We start from the raw sequence: 20,327 nt of genomic DNA, 5'->3' as shown, positions 1-20,327 counted from the left end.
AAAATGGGTTTTAAGAGTTTTTGTCAAATGCTTTATAATATAGTATAGATATAGATTATGTGTTTTTTAAGAAAACAATAATGATTTTAATTTTGAATAAAATATAAATTTGAAGATATCAATGTTAATATCAAATCAACTATTTAAAAGTTCTCATTTTTATGTAATTGCTTTAATTTATTTTTTTATTATAATTTAATTTAAATTTAATAATGAAATAATTATTTTTGGTTTAGTATTATAAATTTTATAAAGATAATAATTAAGTATTCTGTTAGAATTCAATAATTATCTTAATTATATTTTAGATTTTTTATATTTAAAATGAGATGTTTATCATGTATTTGATTATGTTTATCCGCAGTTAGTTATACGAATTCAGATATGGAGCTTGAATAAGTTGTACTTATGCACAATCTAGTTGCAATCTTGAGTTTTAAGTAATATGCATTAATAAACAATATTTTACGCATAAAAAGTGGTTTTTAATAGTTTTTGTCAAATGCTTTATAATATAGTATAGATAAACATTTAGTAAACAAACCCTTAAAGCAAAATGAACATAAATAAAAGTAAACGAACGAACATAAACAGACAAGGACACATATACTAAAAACAAGCACCATTATTCATCATTTAGTTCCTAAAAAATAGCATAACAGAATGAAACCAAGTAAATAGGAAAGATAAAAAGTAATTATAAAGATTTAATTTAATCAACGATTTCACATATTAATGTCATAATACATAAATATGTTTATACATAAACAAACATAAATGAATGAACGAAACCATTGTTCATGTTCGTTCATTTAACTAAACGAACAAAAAATGAGTCTGTATTCATGTTCGTTCATTTATTAAATAAACCAACATAAACGAACTCTCAGCATCGAAAGATTCGTTGTATGCTCAATTTGTTTATATCCCTACATTCTCTTATTGCCAAAAAAGAATAAAGGTTGAGTTTTCAACGTTGGGGATACGAAAACCAAATGCTATAAGGCTTTCTCTAGAAATTCTTTGTTTGCCAATGTGGGATGGAAGACAAACTTCCGGCCCACTAAAATTTCCAACAGGTTACACATGCAACTTCTTCGCATTTCAAACTGAAATTTTGAAAAAAATAAGAAAAATACTCTAAACTCTAGATACATTTGGCGAACTAGATGATAAAGTAGTCATGTATAGTATAAACTAGCTACTAAGGTAAATACTGATAGATATTGTGATTTACCAAGTCACGTTATCTCACCGGATGAATATGGTAAGTACCAAAAATCTTACCCGGTAAAAGCGAGACAAGGATTATGAGTCCTACCCTATAAGTAAGGGCGACGAATTTTACCACTGGTAAACGCTTACCTGGTAAATTGTTACATACGATGTCATTTTGGTAGACTAAAATCTTACCCGGTTAAGAGCAAGACAAGGACAATGAGTCTTACCCCATAAGTGAAGGCCACGACTCTTACCACGGTAAACGCTTACGTGGTTGTTACATACGATGTCATTTTGGTGGACTAAAATCTTACCCGGTAAGTAAATAATAGTGTTAAATTTTACCGGTAATCAAACCGCACTTTAGCATATACGGAGTTAACCAGAAATGTACATGTTACCACGTCTGGAGTTGCCTCAGTCTCATTTTTAGTCATTTAAAAAGATTGACCCTTGCCCCTCCCGAACCTCCTCTCTGAATATTACGTCTCTCACGTGTACTTGAAGCATTTCTTCCCATGGTTAGGTGCAACTGGGTTATGCTACTTCAACTTTGGACATGTCTGTTTGATATCAAATCTTACAGACTCCTATGTTTTAGCAGTAGTCTATTACGAATGTTGGTTAACTTACGCTCTGCAAGCTGTGTAATTAGTGGAGTGTTGGCAACTTGCTTCTTGTTTAACATTCCTTCCGAGTAGCCATGAATGCATCAGAAAGAATACTTCTGCTTTAACTATAAAACCACATACTGAAAAACAATCATACATCTGGAATGTGAATGTACAAGAAACAGTAGTAACAGAATACAAGAGCTTCGAGAAGACGTATGCACAATGAAAGAATCCGTATTGAACAGCTAACGGGTGCTTAACACCTCATGATCGCAGGTTTGAGCTTAATGCAAGATTGGCGCCGGCTTACATGGGCTGCATAAACCTGGAAACGCCATCAGAACTTACAGGGTAGGGAGGAAATTCTCCAGGTTTGATCGTGAGAGCCGTGTCCTTAGATTTTCTTTTCTTGGTCCGGGCCACAAAGTCATCGGGCATGTCTGTCAATGTTAATTTCTCCAGGCATCTCCGTTTCTGCAGCAATCGACAAGGGATATTGTTCAGCTCATGGCAGCATCTGATGTCTAACTCTTTGAGGCTCTCCATTGCTTCTTCCTCTACATCCCATTCCTCCAACTCCATCAGCCTCCACAGCTTCAAAACCTCAAGCTTTTTAAACCCTCCTCGATGGCAAGCCATTCTTGCTCCTGTGAATGAGCTGGCCAAGAGCCTCAACACAATCAGGAAAGGTAGTTGTTCCAGGGTCTCCATTGGATCCACTCTCAGCTGAGAAATTGACAAGGTGAGAACCTTGATTGTTGGTGGGAATTCATTTGGAGGGGGTAATCTTTGTAAAGTACCATACAGATTAAGATTAGAAAGTTTGTCCAAGTTCACTAGTGGCTTCAAAACTAGCTCCGATGGCAGATTCTGGTCATTTATGGAGATCAACCTCAAAGACTGAAGATTGACCAGCTTTGCAATCCATTCAAGCAGAACATCTTGGCTTGTGTTTAAGTTGAACTTAATACCCAACTCTCTTAGAGCAAGCAACTTGCCCAGACTCTCATTCACTGATATCTTCTCGTCTAGAACCAGTCCCCATAGGGTGAGGAGAGTTGAAGAACTGCTAGGTGGCATGGCAAGACGAATGTTATTCAGATTGAGATAACGAAGCTGTTTGAGCTTCCAAATGGAGTTGGGTAGGCTGTCTACACAAGTGTGCTTCACATCTAGTGTTTCTAGATAAGTTAGGTCACCTACAGATTCTGGGAGCCTCTGTAGGTATGTTCGTCTCAGTCCCAGGTACCTCAAGAGACGCAAGTGGCCAAGCTTATCGGGGAGAGTAGGCTTGTTCACACCCTCTAGATCAAGCACCCTCAATAAGCAAAAGTGGCTGTTAATGATTCTACCCAAAAGAATGCCTACTTCTTTTGCTGGCATGTCCTTTCGTGGGGGGTTAAAGGACACGTAAGACCTCAAAAGAGATGGGTCGAAGTTGAAACTCTTGGAATGTGAAGTGCCCATTTCAGTAACCATGTGGTGAACCAGTCGACGTATGCCAAAGTGACCTGTAACATCCTCAGATTCCAAATCGCGTTGGATGTAGAACAGGCTGATATCCTGGGCTTTTGGCGACAGGTTGTCGTGAAGAACAGAAACCAAACGACATTGTTTAGGGCTGTTGTCGGACCTGAACTTGGTTATCTCAATCATACCCCGATCAACCAAGTCTTGGAAATGTTTCTGTGCCAAATCCTCTGGGAAGAACTTGTGTGTGGAACTTGTCTGCACAATTCCCTCGGCAAGCCATAGTCTGAGCAACCTTCTTACTGGGATGTTGAAATCTTTTGGGAAAAGAGTCAGGTATAGCAGGCAAAGCTTCGAGTCGAATGATTCAGTCAAAAAATGGCATTGAGGAGTTGGGGGTTTTGGAATTGGCCAAACAGCTGAGGATGAACTGATGGTATCATCTTCAGAAGGAGTGCGAATCTTGGTCTGGCATTTCTTGATCGCCATTGTTAGGCTACGACAGGAGTTGAGATTGTTGAAGGAGAATGTTTGTTTCAACAAGAAACCAAACCTCTTCTTCTTGTGTCGAGCAACTCGGAAGGCGAATCTCTCAATCTCGTTCTCGAACTCGTAAACGACTTGAAGATGGTCCGCTTCTGAAATGTCGTTTTGTTGTGAGAAGTTTTGCAGGTTCTTGAGCGAGTTTTGTAGTTGATGCGTGATTAGTTTGTGATTGGCTGCAGATTCTTGATTCATGAATTGTGTGAGCTTCTGAATCACCATGGTTTCCACTGCTTTCACCTCCATTTCCATTTCCATTTCCATTTCCATTTCCGTTATATGAGATCGCAAGATTGAATTGGTATTTATAGGAAGTTTGGCCAATCTTGATCTTTTTCCTTGCCTTTTCTCTTTGGTTGCAAGGAACCTGGATGTGAAATTAGAAGGGTGATTGTGAATTTTATTTTATTTTTTTATTTTTTTTATTAACCTCGATATCCAACCCGTTATGTAAGACGACTAATCCTAGGGCAACCACCTGCTTTACAGATAGCCCGGAGTCACCGCATTTGAACATCCGTGGCCAGGGGAGTTTTATTCCTCCTTTGATTTGAACCTGGGACGTCTTGGTATTTTTGACCTTTGGAGTCAAGCTCAAATCAATCAGGCACCACCCTTGTGGTTGGATTGTGAAATTTATATACCTACTAATAAGAAACCTGATATTGAGTAGAGAGAAATGATATTTTATTTAATGTGTGTAATATTTTTAATGATATCATTAATGTTGTAATATTCAAAATGAAGAACTTGTTGGGGTTGAATGTAATTTGTATTGATGATTTCGGATTTTGGAGAATCGAGATGTTAAGGCAATGGTCTAATGAAAGTATCAAAAGAGAACTACAAATATTTTGAAAATTGTAAAAACATGTATAAATTAATATATATATATATATATATATTATAGAGAGAGAGAGAGAGAGAGATTTTGGATCATGTGAGACCAGTTTGCTTTCGTGAGACCCGTAAGACCATTTTTTTACACTTGAAACTTCACACCAAAACACCATAAAGGTAACCTTCACAGTGTTTTTGATGCGAAGGTTTAGATTTTTTTTACCTTCACAATATTTTGTTGTAAAGTTTCAAGTGTAAATATATGGTCTCACCAGCATGTTTTTGTGAAACCAGTTAGACCGCATTTTTACACTTGAAACATCACAACAAAATATTGTGAAAGTAAAAAAAAATCTAAACCTTCACATCGAGAACACTGTGAAAGTTACATTTATATTGTTTTGTTGTAAAGTTTCAAGTGTAAAAAAATGGTTCCAAGAAAACAATTTGGTCTCACATGATCCTAACTCTCTCTCTCTCTCTCTCTCTCTCTATATATATATATATATATATAAATATATATATATATATATATATAGGTGAAAGATCGTATGAGAAGGAAAGTTAATGTGAGAAGTATAAGAAGGGATCTGGACCCTTGATCATCTTTAACATCAAACTCACCCATGAATTTGTGATATGGGGATTGATCGGTGCATGAGCATCTCATCCTAATATACATCTAAGAGTGGAAATCTCTTTTTACTTTTCTCACATTAATTATTCTTCTCACATCAAGTACGGTTCTTAAAATATTAAAAAAAAATATTTGATTTAATTTGATAAATGCATATTTATGTCAATTATTCATTTTTGGTATAATTCTATATATTTGTCACAAGAAATGAAAAAGTCAACGAAATTTCTTAGAAAAGTTTAACAAATTTATCTTCAAAATAATTTTGTGACACTTTTCTCTTATTTCTATTTGTTGCTAAACATACCCCTCCTTCCTACCCTTTACTCTTTCTCACAAATAATTAAGGGTCGTTTACCTAAATATTTATCTGGTAAGCACTTTCCGTTAAGAGTCAACACTATAATTTATTTTATTGGATAAGAGTCGTCATCCTCACTTACCGGGTAAGACTCTCTATTCTTATTATCGCTCTTACCGGATAAGATTATTGTCCCTTGTCATGTTCATCCGTTAAGAAAAGTTGTCTAGTAAGTACTTACCGGATAAACGTTTAGTAAAGAGCTCCTGATTTTCTCAAATTTTATCATTTTTAACTTTACAATTTATACCTCAAAAATAATTTTTATCACAAAATTAGTCACTTTTATTAATGATGAGACATTTTATATCACTTACTTCTTTTTATTTTATTAACGTACATAATCATATATTAATTAAAATATGTTTCTTTTTGTAGTACTTCCACTTTTAGTTACTTCTTTTATATCTTTTATTTTTTTATTTTTCAATTTACACTCTTATTTTATTAGCATACATAAGCTTATATTATCTAAAAATATGTTTTTTTTTATAGATTACAATTTGGTCAATATCTTCAAAATGAGCCCAATATTGAATATTTTTGAATTTAATCATATTATTATGTATAATAAATACTATGAAATTGTACATTGAATCTTGCAAAAGATGTAAGATTTCTTCACCAATTGGAAAGAATTGTAGTCTATTTTGGAGTTATTGGTTTGATATGGTATTTGCTTCGATACTTGAATTAGGCATGGCAACAGGGCGGGGATGTGGCGAGTTTCATAATCCCCGGGCCCAGTTTTTAGTAACAGCCCCCGCCCCCGGCGGGTACGGAAATTAACATCTCGTCCCCGGTAAAACCCTGTCAAACCCTATGAAAAATATCTGTTAGTTTGAGTATACCGGGGATCCTTGGCCCCGAGACCCGTTTTAGTGGGGAATCCCCATCCCCGTCTGGGTCGAGTGAGCCAGGTTCCACACTAGGTCGGGACAAATCATCATCCTTAACTTGAATGTGTTACATTGGATGATAGCAACTGGAATTGAATCGATAACGAGAGGGAAGGTGACTAAGTTTGTGAGCGATGATGATCTTGAGGACGATTTGATGACTTCTGAGCCAATAGCCGAGGATGTTGCTTCTAACGAATCGAACATAAAACCAAAGAAGAAACGGGGACCCAAAGTGGTTAACTTTGTGTGTTAAAATTAAAACTTCAAATTCTTTGTGGATGCAATTTTGAATTCTTTAAATTTGTTTTTTATCTTCCAAAACAATCGATCGCTGCTATGAAGCATCATATAACCCTTTTTGGTTGTATGTGCCGTCTCAATAAATCAATTGTGTTTCTTGATTAGTAACAAGTATTCTTTTTCAAAGATGGTAAGCATTGTAGATTGTGTTTCTTGAATACTACGATCATTGTCAAATGTAAAGGCTTTTCTTCACTTTCAATTTTAGTTGGTGGAATTGCATCTTTATTTTAAATTTGATAAGCTACTAAGTTGTGGTAAATTTTTCTCTTCAATTTACATCCCGCCACATTACGCGCGTACATAACTAGTGTGTGTGTGTGTGTTATTATACATGTATGGAGAAAGAGAGGAGGGTTCCTGTGAGAAATGAAGTTATGGTAAAAAAAACATAAGAAGAGATTTCCGTCCTTTGATCAATCCCAATTGAATATCAACACCAGTGAGATGCACCGAGATAAATCGAATCAATTCATTTCTAAAACATAATTCATTGGTACACATAAGATTAAAAGTGGTCAAAGATTCAAATCTCTCCTTACAATAATTTCATTTCTCACACGATTGTTTGCATATATATATATATATATATATATATATATATATAGGGTTGGGTTCACGTTAGACCAAATGTTTTTCATGAGACCCATAAGAACAATTTATGTTCATTGATCAACTTTATAAGCTAATGATTTAATGGTCTAAAATTATACGGTGACAATTTTATGATTATTGAGAAGTCTCGTGACGTTTATGAATGTTCAGATTATAGATTTAATGCAAGGGTTGAGAATTGATCTTTCGAGTCTCACGAAAAATCCTTGTTTTCACATGATCTCAAGTATATATATATATATATATGTGTGTGTGTGTGTGTGTGTGTGTGTGTTTTTATAAAGAAAAGATCTAATAAAGATGATTTCCACCAATATCATTAATTTGATTTGATTATATTACTCATGCCAAAAAAGGAAAAACGTTTTTACATGATATGATGGAAAGTGTTTGATTCTATCAAAAAAAATTCTATCACTTTTTTTATTAAAATATTAAAATTATATAGAGAGAGAGAAATATATTATTATACAATCTTTTACATTTGTACAACTCAATCTCAACCATCTATTTAATTTAATGAATATGTGATTTCATAAAAGATTTGATTGTTTCATAATATAAAATATCGATTATAATCAATAAATCTTACTCATATTCCATAAATATTTAAATCATAATAAATGAACTCTCATCATTTTCATAAATATCTTAATTGATTAGATTGCATTAATTATACAAACGCAATAGGTTACATTTGAAATATACCTTTTATATATATATATGGGTTGGGTTCACGTAAGACCAAAGGTTTTTTGTGAAACCCGTAAGACCAATTTATGTTCATTGATCAACTTTATAAGTTAATGATCTAATGGTCTAAATTGCACGATAGCAATTTTATAATTATTGAAAAGTCTCGTGGCGTTTATTAATGTTTAGATTATCAAATTGTAGATCTAATCCAATAGTTGAGAATTGATCTTACGGGTCTCGTAAAAAACCATTGGTCTCACATGATCCCAAGTATATATATATATATATATATATATATAATTAAACGTATGTTTTTTAACAAACATAATTATGTTCGATAACAGGAAGAATTTATAACAAATATTGATTACTTTTATCAAATTATGAATTAAAAAAACATATTTTATTATTATATTCTATTATTTGTGTAACCGACAAAAAATGTAATAAATTTAAATTTAAAAAAATCCAAGATTTTATTTTAGGATCTTGCTTTTTATTCAGTTTCTATCACATACAAATTTGTTTGTTAAATTTTTTGATACATTTGATTTTCTTAATTTTGAATGTGTTTGATTTTAAATTTGTACATCATAAAAATAATACATTCTAGATAAAGGATAATATTCAAAAAAGCTACAACAATAAATTTTATATATTTTCTTTAAAACTAAAATCTTTTCAACCCTTCATTTTTGAATTTTAAGTATTTATTGTATTATTAAAATATCCAACAAACTTTTATATAAAATAATCATTTCTCTTTCCTCATCATTTAATTTTGGAAATTTTATAATATTTATTGTATTATTAAAATCAAAAAGTTTTATAAAATAATCATTTCTGGAAAAATGTAACCCCCTACTTTCTATATTTTAATTAAAGTTATGAAAGACCAAAATAAATAAATAAAAATGCCCATTTTTTAAATTTTAAAGAATCCATGAATTATTACAGAATCTCAAAACATAAAAAATTTAGGAGGTGTTTGAGATTGCTTATTTAAAAAAACTTATATTTTTTTTACAAAAACACTTAATAACTTATTATATGTCTAAAATGTTTAACTTCTTCAAAAAAATCTTTATTACCAATTTGGCACCGGTATAAATTATTTATCCAAACAAAAAAAATGTTTATTACCAATATCACACCAAAATAAATCAATAAATTATTTTTATAAACAATCTCAAACAAAAAAATTGCACAAAGTTGAAGGATAAAAAACAACCCCACAACCAAAGCATTTCAAGATTATAAATGGCATAAAAACCAACAAAACCCAAAACAGCATACCTTAAAAGCATAATCCATTTCATAAGAAAATGGCCAACACTAACAGGGAACATAAAAGTCAAAAACACTAAAGCAACAAAACTAATTTGTCCTCTCTGTGCATCATAATAGCTAAAAAGTCTATTCAATACTACTATCCCATGACCAACATCAACATATCAATTACCAACATTTCCGCTAATGGTATTAAGAAACTACAATGGCAGATTTAGGTTTTTACCATAGCATGGCACCCATTTCAATCATCATCTTCATCCTATAAACACATTCAGAAAACACCCTTTGATCAGAATATAACTACACATTGTTTGAATCTTGAAAAGTTTTGGATCTTCAGTAACATACCTCCTCACTGCCTTCCTCATCTTCCTCATCATTAACCTCAGACTTGGACTTGTCAGAGTCTTCATCATCATCATCATCACCACCAGCAGCCTGGTTTTATTACCACAAACTATGAATCAATAACATAGGATCCAAAAATGGCACAATTTAAACATGGTTTACAACAGTAATTACCAGCTTTTTGTTGTAGGAAGCAAGGGTTTTCTCATATTCTTTCTTTCTTTTCTCAGCTTTGGCAACAAAAGGTGCCTTTTCCTGTAATTGTGCACCATTGTATTACTACTATTGACGAATAATTAAGGTTTTCATAAGCATGGATGATAATGATGAGATTACTTACGGCATCAGACATTGATTTCCATTTTGCTCCACCAGCTTTACCGACCTGTAGATTGTTTATTTGCGATCAAAATACCACAGACGAATCAAACAACAATTCAACCGTTTTCAACACAAACATACGAAGCTTAAACTGTGAGAATTTGGGAGAAGTACTCACTGCAGCAACGGATTTGTTGCCAGGGTTCTCTTCCTTAAACTGCTTCCTGAAGTCCTCCCTTCGATTCAACAAAAACGCGAAAAATTAACACAACAACTTACAGATTTGTGTGATAAAATTAAAAAAAAAAACAGAAAATAAACAAGTTCTTACATGAACACAAAGAAGGCACTAGCAGGTCTCTTAGGTTTGTTCGGATCCTTAGCAGCCTTACCCTTCGGTGCAACTTTCTTCACAGTGAGCCTAAAATCAACACACATAAGAACCAAAACTATCGTCAAATCGACAATTTAGGGGAAAACCTAATCGATCAAACCATACTAAACCTATCGCGTAAAAAATCCATAAAACACAATCAAAATCATACTTGCTATCAGCTTTTTTCGTATCACCCTTCGATTTAGCCCCTTTCATGATTGAATCCTGAAAAACATCAAACAAACAAATTAAAATCGGTAGGCAGATCGCGTACATACATCTGAAATAGAACGAGAGATCGCATAGAATAACGAAACAAAGCTTACAGAACGAATTGAGAGATTTAGGATTAGGGTTTGCTCGTATGAGATGAAGGGGAAAATAGGGCATGAAAGGGGTGAATTTATATAAGGTGGGGGTTTGGGCGGGATCGGAAAGGGGGCCTTTTTGTGTTTTCATTTTTTAGAAAGAATTTTGGGTTCCCGCGCTTTTGGGCCCATTTGGAAATCATTTGATTTTTCCCCCTCAAATTTTTATTTTTTAAATCTTTAGGGTTACTTTTATTTATTTTCCATTTATGGTAATAATATGGTATCAAACTTTTACATAATTAAATAAATTTTTATTTTTAATTAAAATTGAGAAAATATATGGATTTTTTGCTATTTCGCGGTTTAACCATCTATTGTACAGTGTTCTTTATTGATGTGTTGATACAGTCGTAATAAAAACTAACGAGATATCAGTGGTCAATTTGTGGGTTTTTTTAAGTGTTAAAGAAGTGTATGTCGTTTTTTGCTGCGGTTACTTAACTTAAATACAGCTTTTTGATTTGATTTGCAGTAGTTATTCATGTGTGAAGGGTAAATACGACACTTATTTGTGTGTTATCTTGCATGTTTTTAGGCCGATATTTATCGCTATGCAATGCTGATAACTCGTTAAACTATTTAGGTTAAAAAACGGTCAATATGGTTAATAAAAACTGTCTTTTAGAGAAATATTTAACATGTTTCCGTTATAATACACGTAAAAAAGAATTTTACATTTAATTTGACTCGTTTGCAGTAACAATTAACTTCCTCAAACAAGAAATCTTTCTCGAATACAAGTACTGTTATAAATTTTCCTTGAAAATCAGTTACAAAAGTATGAACGGCGGAGTGTCTATAACAAACGGTATTGCGACAGTTGTATGTGGCTTACATGTTTGTCTAAAGCGTGCCCTAGTTCTCTTGAATTATGAGGGCTGACTGAAAAGTTTTTCATGATCATCTAATTAAGAACCTCTAACATAGTCATGTACATGATTTAGGGGTCGTTTACCAAACGCTTACTCGGGTAAGTGAACACCAAGTCACATTACCTTACCAGATGAATATGGTAAGGATCAAGAATCTTACCCGGTAAGGGCGAGACAAGGACCAAGAGTTACCCAGTAAGTGAGGGTGACAACTCTAACCGGTAAATTGTTGCATATGATTTCATTTTGGTGGACTAAAATTCTACCCAGTAAGTAAATGATAATGTTAAACTTTATCGGTAGGCACTTACCGAGTAAGTGTTTGATAAACGACTCCTTGTTTTTATAAAAAAAAGCACATGGCAATGCATTTGGCCTCTGAATAAGTGATGATTCGGCCATCATCCTCGGTTTGAAAAATCATATATTATATTTCAGTATATTTTTAACGAGACAGTGACGAGCACTACTTAATAAGAAACTAAACACATGATGTATTTTCATTTAGCAACAACAACGATTATAATATTTATACAAGCATTTATCTTGATATATTTTAAATCCATGATCACGTATGGATGAACATGTATCTACAACAGAAATTATTCGGGCTTGTAATTGTTCTTCTATATATTGCAGTCTGTATTTCTATCATCAGAAAACAATGTCGTTTATTTTAATCTTAGGAGTAATATAATAATTTACGGTTTTCTCCCACCATAATTCTCTTTCAATGTAGGTTTCGTAGAAACTTGCTTCTTCATTATCTCGTATGCTCAGCGCAATCATGCTTCTAGTCCCGTAACGTCCCTGTTGATCAAAAAATCCAAATACGATTTTTGTGAGTTCGGTGATTTCGGGTTGTTAACTGTAAGACGTGAAAAAACTTACCAATGGTGTGTCTACTTCTACAAATATCGAGCTTAGATCATATTCCCAGTCAAATGGACAGATATTAGGAAGTTGACTTTTGTCGGCTTTCGTGGTGTCCCTCATTAGTTTGTCAACCATATCCTTCATGGGTATATCCTCATCCTCGTCATATGTGCTAAGCAGCCTTTTGAAATTCAATTTCAATCGTTGAACCTGAAACGACAATCATAAACATATCCATATCATATAAAAAAAAAAACTGCCATCACTTTTTAGACGGTTTCATCCATAAACCATGTAAAATAAGCAGTGTAAAATGCCACATTTTATAACAGTGTCGGAATGAAGAGAATGTGTAAATAACCTTAGGCCAAGGGGAATCGAGCTTGGCATTTGAGAGGACATGGATGCCTGGTTGAACTTGTTGAACCGTTGGGGTTTGACCTTTCGGTCTATTTGTTATGTAAAACATCTTCTTGGAAGAAAGGTCGACGGTTATAAGGTTGAACCCATTGTACTCGTGAACCTCCTTCACCAACTCCTTCGCAAATTCTTCTGAACTCTTCTTACTCTACATATCAAGTTCATCGTGCATGTTTTGTTTAATAACTCTTTTTTGCCATTTACGACATCTGTACTTACAATTTCAAATCATTCAATCCCATAAAGTCAACAATACGAATAAATAACAGTTGAATGACACATTACGTATGTGTTTTTGATAAAGGGTACTTTATACTTTTAGCCATCCACTTCTAACTTCATACAATTTTGTTAGTGACGTTACGTTGTAATTGTAAGACTATAAATTTTAAATATGGTACGATATCTCACAACATAATCTCAACCAAGATGTCTAGTTTTAATCTGATGTCAATGATGTTCAGATTTTTTATAGCGTTTATAATTTTCTTTCCATTTTTAGAAAGTTAGATGTCACTCGTGTTTTATACGAACCATCTGTTGTATGACCAGATAATTGACATAAATGGAAAATCGAGAGACGGGTGAAAAAGCAAACCTCCAAGAAACGCAAGGGAAGGTCTCCTCTGCTTTTGGCTTCAGGGAGAGTGTGAAGCTCCAAGACATTCGTAAGAAACGAGACCTTACCTTCTCTTGTACATGCCAACCACGTCCCTCCAGCTACCTCATCTCTTCCTCCCAGTATCTCCCCTCCCTCCCACCACCCGACCTCTTTCGTCGGCCTTTCGTCCCGACCACACATCATATACAATAATAATAGCGTCAGAAAAAAGATATGAACATGAAAAACATACAAAATTAATTGGTATACGAGTAAGAAAAAGCTAAAAACAAAGAAAAAATGGTCTGATTGGATCCGATGCATTAGCGCTGGTATGATTGCACCCATAGTGAGTTGGATATCCAGGTTAAAAAAAAGGTGGTAGATGGAAAATAAATAAATTAATAAACATAAAAAAAATCATATAAGCATTTGCTATGTATAGTTATGTATTAAAAACTCAAAATGTACCTCTTGCAACATTAATTGCATATTAATAACTATCAATGCCTCATAACAAGTCAATTTCTAAATGTTTGTATTCAATTCATGTGTCGGGTTGATTGAACAGAACAAAAGGTTAAGATAGGCAGAGTAATGGTATGCACAAAGATCGTCACACTGCATCTATCGAATTGAAATCTTATTTATAGCCACCAGCGGTTAAGTCAGTTATTTTGGCGGGAGTCGTGTTTGTTCCCAACAGACGCGACTGTTCAGTTACATTAATCCCGATCATACTAAATGGCTTGATAACACCAAAATCACCAACATAAATATTTACAATCTTGTTATACAAATAGTATAAACCTTTTGTAGTCATTATGTATTTGTTTGTTAGAGGTTACATAATTCACGTGCATTACAACCGCACCATACAACAAAACATCTATTAACATTTCCGTGTTTGGTCTTTCATTACGTAATCAAGTATAACAATCATTTACATGTTTTCTCGGTACTAAATACACTTGTGGCCATGCACGCATTCAGGTACAACTCCAGAGCGAGAATGGCAACGCATACAAGTAAACAGAGACATGACAATTAATCGTAAGATTGACATATATCAGTTAATTTGAGCATTGATACCAGTAATAAAGTCAGACTTCATTTAAGTCTCGAAATTAGTAGGTTTAAAAAATCCAGTAGGCATCGACACAGTAAAAAATCATGAAATTATAACTGAATTTTGAAAGACGGTTGTAAAAAAAGTCATGATCAGATAATTTAACGACATTTTTATTACCTGTGGTGATACTCATCTCTATTAAGCAAGAGAAGGAAAGGATAGAGAGGGTGAACTTGCCAAGCAAACACTGCAATACACATTTCTAATATTTCAAAATCCAAAGGGAACTTTGATATGGAAATTTTGGCTTTCACCAAGGTGGTGTGTTTATATGCATACCATGGTTTGCAAAGTTACATAAACGGTCCCTCGACTATAAATCAAGTACACAAATTGAAAATCGAGTTTCTTAAGCAATGCAAATCGATAATTGTGACGTTAAATTGCAATAATAATGTTTTTTAGCACATCGAGACGTCTTCTTCGTGACTATCCACATGGGTTTGTCTAATTTGACCTCGAAAAACGTCAAGCATGCCTCAAAATCGTTGTTTAATACTTACTTGTTTCGTAATAAATATCATTTTTATATATTTAATGAAGTATGCAGCATTTTCACTGATGAAGATTACGTGCCTATGATGTCATAACTGTCCAACTGCATTTAGTAACATTTGTTTCCAAATGTAAATTGAAGTAAACCCGCATGAAACTATTTGCAAAAAACAATAATAAACCGAACATGTTACCTAAGCGAATGTCAAGGGACCATTAATGTACTTTTTTCATTTTTGAGGGGTGATAGTGGTAGGGATAGGGGTGGCAAGTCCATTGAATGTTACTTTGATGGTTATATTTAAAAGAATCATGTGCATGAATTATTTCATCCCATATTTATATCAACAATGAATAGGTTGAGTTTTTAGGTGGTTATGACTTTACCTTGTTAAACTTTCAAATTTACAAGTTATTTACATTAATATTCACACATATTTTATCGAACTGCATATTCAACCCACTATGCGAATCGACTACTTTTAGGGTGACCACCCTCTTTGTAGGTATTCCGGAGTCACTGTATTTGAACCTCTGTGGCCACAAGGGGATTTTTATTCCTCCTTGGATTCGAACCTGGGACCTCGAGGCACTTTTGATCTTTGGAGTTCAAGCTCAAACCAATCGGGCACCACCCTTATGATTGATTATATATGTTTTAATTAGCTATATACAAATGTTAAAAAGTAAGTTCTAGGATTAAATGTAGTTATATAAGGATTATTTAAGGTAATTCCAGTAACAACAAAGTAATAATTGTATAATATAAAGAGTGAATAACAACCATTGTTTACAAGATTATACCGAACTTAACCACAAGGGTGGTGCCTAATTGGTTTAAGCTTGACTCCAAATGTCAAAAGTACCAGAAGGTCACAGGTTCAAATTCAATGAGAAATAAAAATCCCCTTGTGGCCACAGAGATTCAAATGCGGTGACTCCGGGCTATCTGCAAAACAGGTGGTCGTCCTGGGATTAATTGGATTGGATAGCGGGTTGAATATCCAAGTTAATAAAAAAAAAGTTTATACCGAACTTATAAATTTAGTGAATGAGCATTTGAATGCAGATGGAACTGAATTGGACTGGACGGGATGAAATAACACGTATGAGAGTAGGTTGGGCAAGTGAAAGAATTGTAGAAGGTTTTAGGGTTTTAATTTGATATATTCAGCTTAGAGCACCTACAAATTACAATCATGAACTCTTTAGAAAGTTCATAACTTTTTGTCATCATAAATTGGTCGATGATTTTTAATTGGAACCCTTAAATTTTATTTAGTATTCTTTAAAAGGGTTTGAAAAAATTATCGGTTTTTTAAATAACAATAAAAATAATTACGATATAATAAAAATATAAAAAGTTGTTAAAAGTTATAAATTATAATAATTATAAATGTAAAATTGATTAAAAAAAAAGTGAAGAACCGCTTCACGCAGACCAACCGATTCCATGCCACATGGGCATGACCGGTTTCACCCAATAAATAAAAATAAATGATGAAGTGGTTCATGGACTTGTGCAAAGTTTTCGTTGCAGATGTTATCGGGTTCGTTTGCCAAACGTTTATCTGAGTAAATGTTTAACAAGTCATATTACTTTACAGAATGCACATGGTAAGAACAAAAAATCTTACCCGGTAAGAGGAAGCAAGAGCCGAGAGTCTTACCCGGTAAGTGAGAGCGACGACTCTTACTATGGTAAACGTTTACTGGGTAATTGTTACCTACCATGTCGTTTCGGTGGACTAAATTATTACCTGGTAAATAAGTGGTAGTATTAAATTTTACCTGTAAGCACTTACCGGGTAAGTGTTTGGTAAACGGTCCATTAGTAATTTATCAATTAGCATATAATTATATATTTCATTTAACATTATATTTAAATATACACATTAGTCTCAAACTCTCAATGTACAACCTGCTACATTATAAAAGCAGCTACAACATTTTTCTATATACATCCAATACAAGACTTGTAAAGATAACAAGTTCTCAAATACAAATAATATAACATTTTCCAAAAATCCACATATACCATCTTCACAGTTTTTCTCTTTTCCCTTATCTTCCAAACGTGTCCGACCTGTAATGCATATTTTAAAACACAAAATAAGGGTTAGACCATAAGGTATAGTGAGAAATATATTTTGATTGCTATTACAGGGTGAAGATCACCAAAACACTTTTATAAAACTTATTTTTGTATTAATAAACAAATAAATAGTGTTTTATCAAAACAATCCTCTTCTTGTCGCATCAAATATATGAGACAATATATTTTCATCGCATCAATCCCATGAAGTATCAAACTTATTGATGTTAAACACATAACATACCAACTTGTGTTGCATCTCATGAATATGATCACACCTTTTGTCGCATCATCCTCGTATTACATCAACTTGTCTCACCATTCAGATGCGATAATATATTTTCTTGCATCATAAAAATACGATTTCCTCGATTTGTCGCATCATACTGATGCGATAAATACCATTTGTAGCATCACAAGGATGCGATAACATATTCTCATCGCATCATATAGATGCGATAAATCAATCTCATCTCATCACAAGAATGCGATAACAATTCCACATGATCAAAAATCCCATTTTTACAAACAAAAAAAAAAATTTGTCACCCCAATCCTAATATATGTCTCTCCTGATTATACCACTCTTATTCCAAAATACGTCTCTCCTAATTAGGCCACCATTATCTCCAAATACACATCTTCGAATTACGCCACCCTTACCCCCAAATACACCTTTTTGTCACCCTTATTCCAACCAATTGATAATAGCATAACAAGACATAAAATTATGCTAAAAATAACATATAACCTGTTTCAAATAAACCCACATATAGAACCATACAATTCAGTCTTAACACAAATCAAATGATGATTTAAGATAAAAACTCACCTTATAATCACAAAAATACGAGGATGATAAACAACAACAAATTATTCTGTCAAAAACACTAATCAACAATTTCTTCTTCTTTTCCTTCGGTTTCTGTTTGTTTGAACTCGAATAACTTCCGGTTATAACACACAGTCTCGTTAACTTCCGGTTTCTCAATGATGAAGTCAAGGTAGGATTCATGCAAGATTTCTAATCAAGGCATGCACATTTTCAACTCATTGAGAACCTCTAATTACAAAAAGAAAATTTTCATAAAAACAAAACTATTCAAATATTTAGTAAAAATATTCGGTTGTTCGTCTTGACAACAATGTCTTGCATTTTTCCACCATATGTAGTCACCTTCCTTTAATTATATGTTTTTAGGGTTGTTTTTGTTTTCCCCAGAGGACCTGTTTACTGACGTAGATCAATTGTTGTGTACAAAGTGATCGTGAAATGTTTGAAGCGTATATATCTTAAAAAAAGTTATGAAATGTCATATGATAATTACTATTGAAGTTAAAGAACGACGGGGGATCAATTTATCTTCTCGGTTTTTAAATTGGTTAAAAATGGTGAGATGACACACACACATAGGCGAAGGATCGTATGAGAAGGAGAGTTAAGGTGAGAAACGTAAGAAGGGATCTAAACCATTAATCACTTTTAATCTCAAATCTACTAATGAATCGTGTTTTAGTTCTACTTTTAATGAAATTATTATAAATTATACTTTTGTTTTTTTTATTAATAAAATTATTTAAACAACATTTTAGGAGCAATCTAGAGATTAACTTTATCAAATGTGGTGACTCCGGGCTATCTGTAAAGCAGGTGGTCGTCCTGAAATTAATCGGCTCGCATAACGGGTTGGATATCCAGGTTAATAAAAAAGCTACCCAACTTAGCTGGCGTTTGTTTTTTAAGAGATTCTGAAGTCTGATTTCACTTCTGAATTTTAAGAGGTGGTACTGAAGTCTGAAATCTGAATCAGTCAGACTGTTTGTTTTTACGTCTGAAATCTAAAATCTGAATCAGTCAAGTTTTGGATCTGATAGATTTGGATCGATCTGGGTCATGATTTCACGAGAATATGTGGATCGATCTGGGTCGTGATTGATTTGGAGATCGAATGTCTTGCGAGATAGATTTAGAGGACTAAATCTGGAGGTGAGGATGGAGGGGAGAGTCTAGAGGGAGCGATTAAGAGGATTTAAGTGATTATGTTATCACTTTTTTTTCAGAGCAAATTAAGAGCTTTTCAGCTCTTATTTATATAAAAAAACAAACAGTCTGAAAATAAAAACGTCTGATCGGTTCAGACTTAAGAGGCATTAAGTGGTTTTTCCCAAAAAACAAACAAGCCCTTAATGTTTGAATTATTAAAAAATATTTGTGTGAATTGTTATATGGTATTTTGCTGAATCGTTACTTAAAACAGTGTTTCAGTAAGTTACAATTTTTTTGGCATTTTATTCCAATTATGCACATAGTTATTTATTGCTATTAATTATTATTAATTTATTTATATTTTTAGTAAAATATTTAATTATTAACTAAGTATTTTTTTTTACCATATATGATTAGTCTATTAATTATGCTTTTAGTCAACAATTAGATTTTTCAGTAATTACTTCATTCTCTATTCAATTTTAAGATTATAAAAACTATATAATAAATTATTTCATATTATAAACCATAATCATAATTAAAAGAGGTATATAATATATAAAATCATTGATAATTATATTTGTTGAAAATCTAAAATTGTAAACAATGGTGTTTTTATTGTTTAATGGTAATAATATAAACTAAATTTAATACTAATAAATTTATATTAAAAATGAAAAGCAACCAATAACAAGACAATATATACATTCTTTTTATTAACTTGTATATCCAACCCACTATACGAGTCGATTAATTTTAGAACGACCATCTGCTTTGTAGGTAGTCCGGAGTCATCGCATTTGAACTTCCGTGACCACAAGGGGATTTTTGTTTCTCTTTGGATTTGAACTTGAGATCTCCAGACACTTTTAACATTTGGAGTTAAGCTCAAACCAATCAGACAACACTCTTATGGTTTGTTATAACCCTTTTGGGAACTA

General features: G+C 33.0%; 2 protein-coding genes across 2 annotated transcripts; both read right to left on the bottom strand.

Annotated features, from left to right (window-relative positions):
- Positions 1-1,988: 1,988 nt before the first annotated feature.
- LOC112508616 (putative disease resistance RPP13-like protein 2) lies at positions 1,989-15,009 on the bottom strand. The gene is made up of 13 exons (XM_025113287.1): positions 14,927-15,009; positions 13,675-13,858; positions 13,018-13,224; positions 12,672-12,866; positions 12,444-12,590; positions 10,707-10,762; positions 10,493-10,582; positions 10,340-10,397; positions 10,181-10,225; positions 10,015-10,095; positions 9,841-9,930; positions 9,496-9,590; positions 1,989-4,215 (listed from the first exon to the last, which is right to left on the bottom strand). The coding sequence occupies exons 1-13, from the start codon at positions 15,007-15,009 to the stop codon at positions 2,142-2,144; spliced, it is 3,405 nt and encodes a 1,134-aa protein (XP_024969055.1). The 3' UTR covers positions 1,989-2,141.
- On the bottom strand, positions 9,480-10,909 carry LOC112509472 (HMG1/2-like protein). Its single transcript, XM_025114451.1, has 8 exons — positions 10,864-10,909; positions 10,707-10,762; positions 10,493-10,582; positions 10,340-10,397; positions 10,181-10,225; positions 10,015-10,095; positions 9,841-9,930; positions 9,480-9,751 (listed from the first exon to the last, which is right to left on the bottom strand). Exons 2-8 carry the CDS (start codon positions 10,751-10,753, stop codon positions 9,734-9,736), a joined length of 429 nt encoding a protein of 142 aa, XP_024970219.1. The 5' UTR covers positions 10,754-10,762; positions 10,864-10,909; the 3' UTR covers positions 9,480-9,733.
- Positions 15,010-20,327: the final 5,318 nt, after the last annotated feature.

This window comes from Cynara cardunculus, assembly GCF_001531365.2.
Source record: "Cynara cardunculus var. scolymus isolate 2C chromosome LG 3, CcrdV1, whole genome shotgun sequence".
Classification (NCBI taxonomy): Eukaryota; Viridiplantae; Streptophyta; class Magnoliopsida; order Asterales; family Asteraceae; genus Cynara; species Cynara cardunculus.
The sequence above is the reverse complement of the archived record's forward strand: the minus strand, read 5'-3'. Positions and strand labels throughout refer to the sequence as shown.

Coding starts and splice junctions, on each gene's coding strand:
- LOC112509472 (XM_025114451.1), bottom strand. CDS start 10,753: ATGAAAGGGGCTAAATCGAAGGGTGATACGAAAAAAGCTGATAGCAA. Junction 10,583..10,706: donor ACGAAAAAAGCTGATAGCAA/GTATGATTTTGA, acceptor TGTTGATTTTAG/GCTCACTGTGAAGAAAGTTG. Junction 10,226..10,339: donor GCAACAAATCCGTTGCTGCA/GTGAGTACTTCT, acceptor AACAATCTACAG/GTCGGTAAAGCTGGTGGAGC.
- LOC112508616 (XM_025113287.1), bottom strand. CDS start 15,009: ATGTGTATTGCAGTGTTTGCTTGGCAAGTTCACCCTCTCTATCCTTTC. Junction 13,225..13,674: donor TTCCCTTGCGTTTCTTGGAG/GTTTGCTTTTTC, acceptor CTTGATATGTAG/AGTAAGAAGAGTTCAGAAGA. Junction 10,226..10,339: donor GCAACAAATCCGTTGCTGCA/GTGAGTACTTCT, acceptor AACAATCTACAG/GTCGGTAAAGCTGGTGGAGC.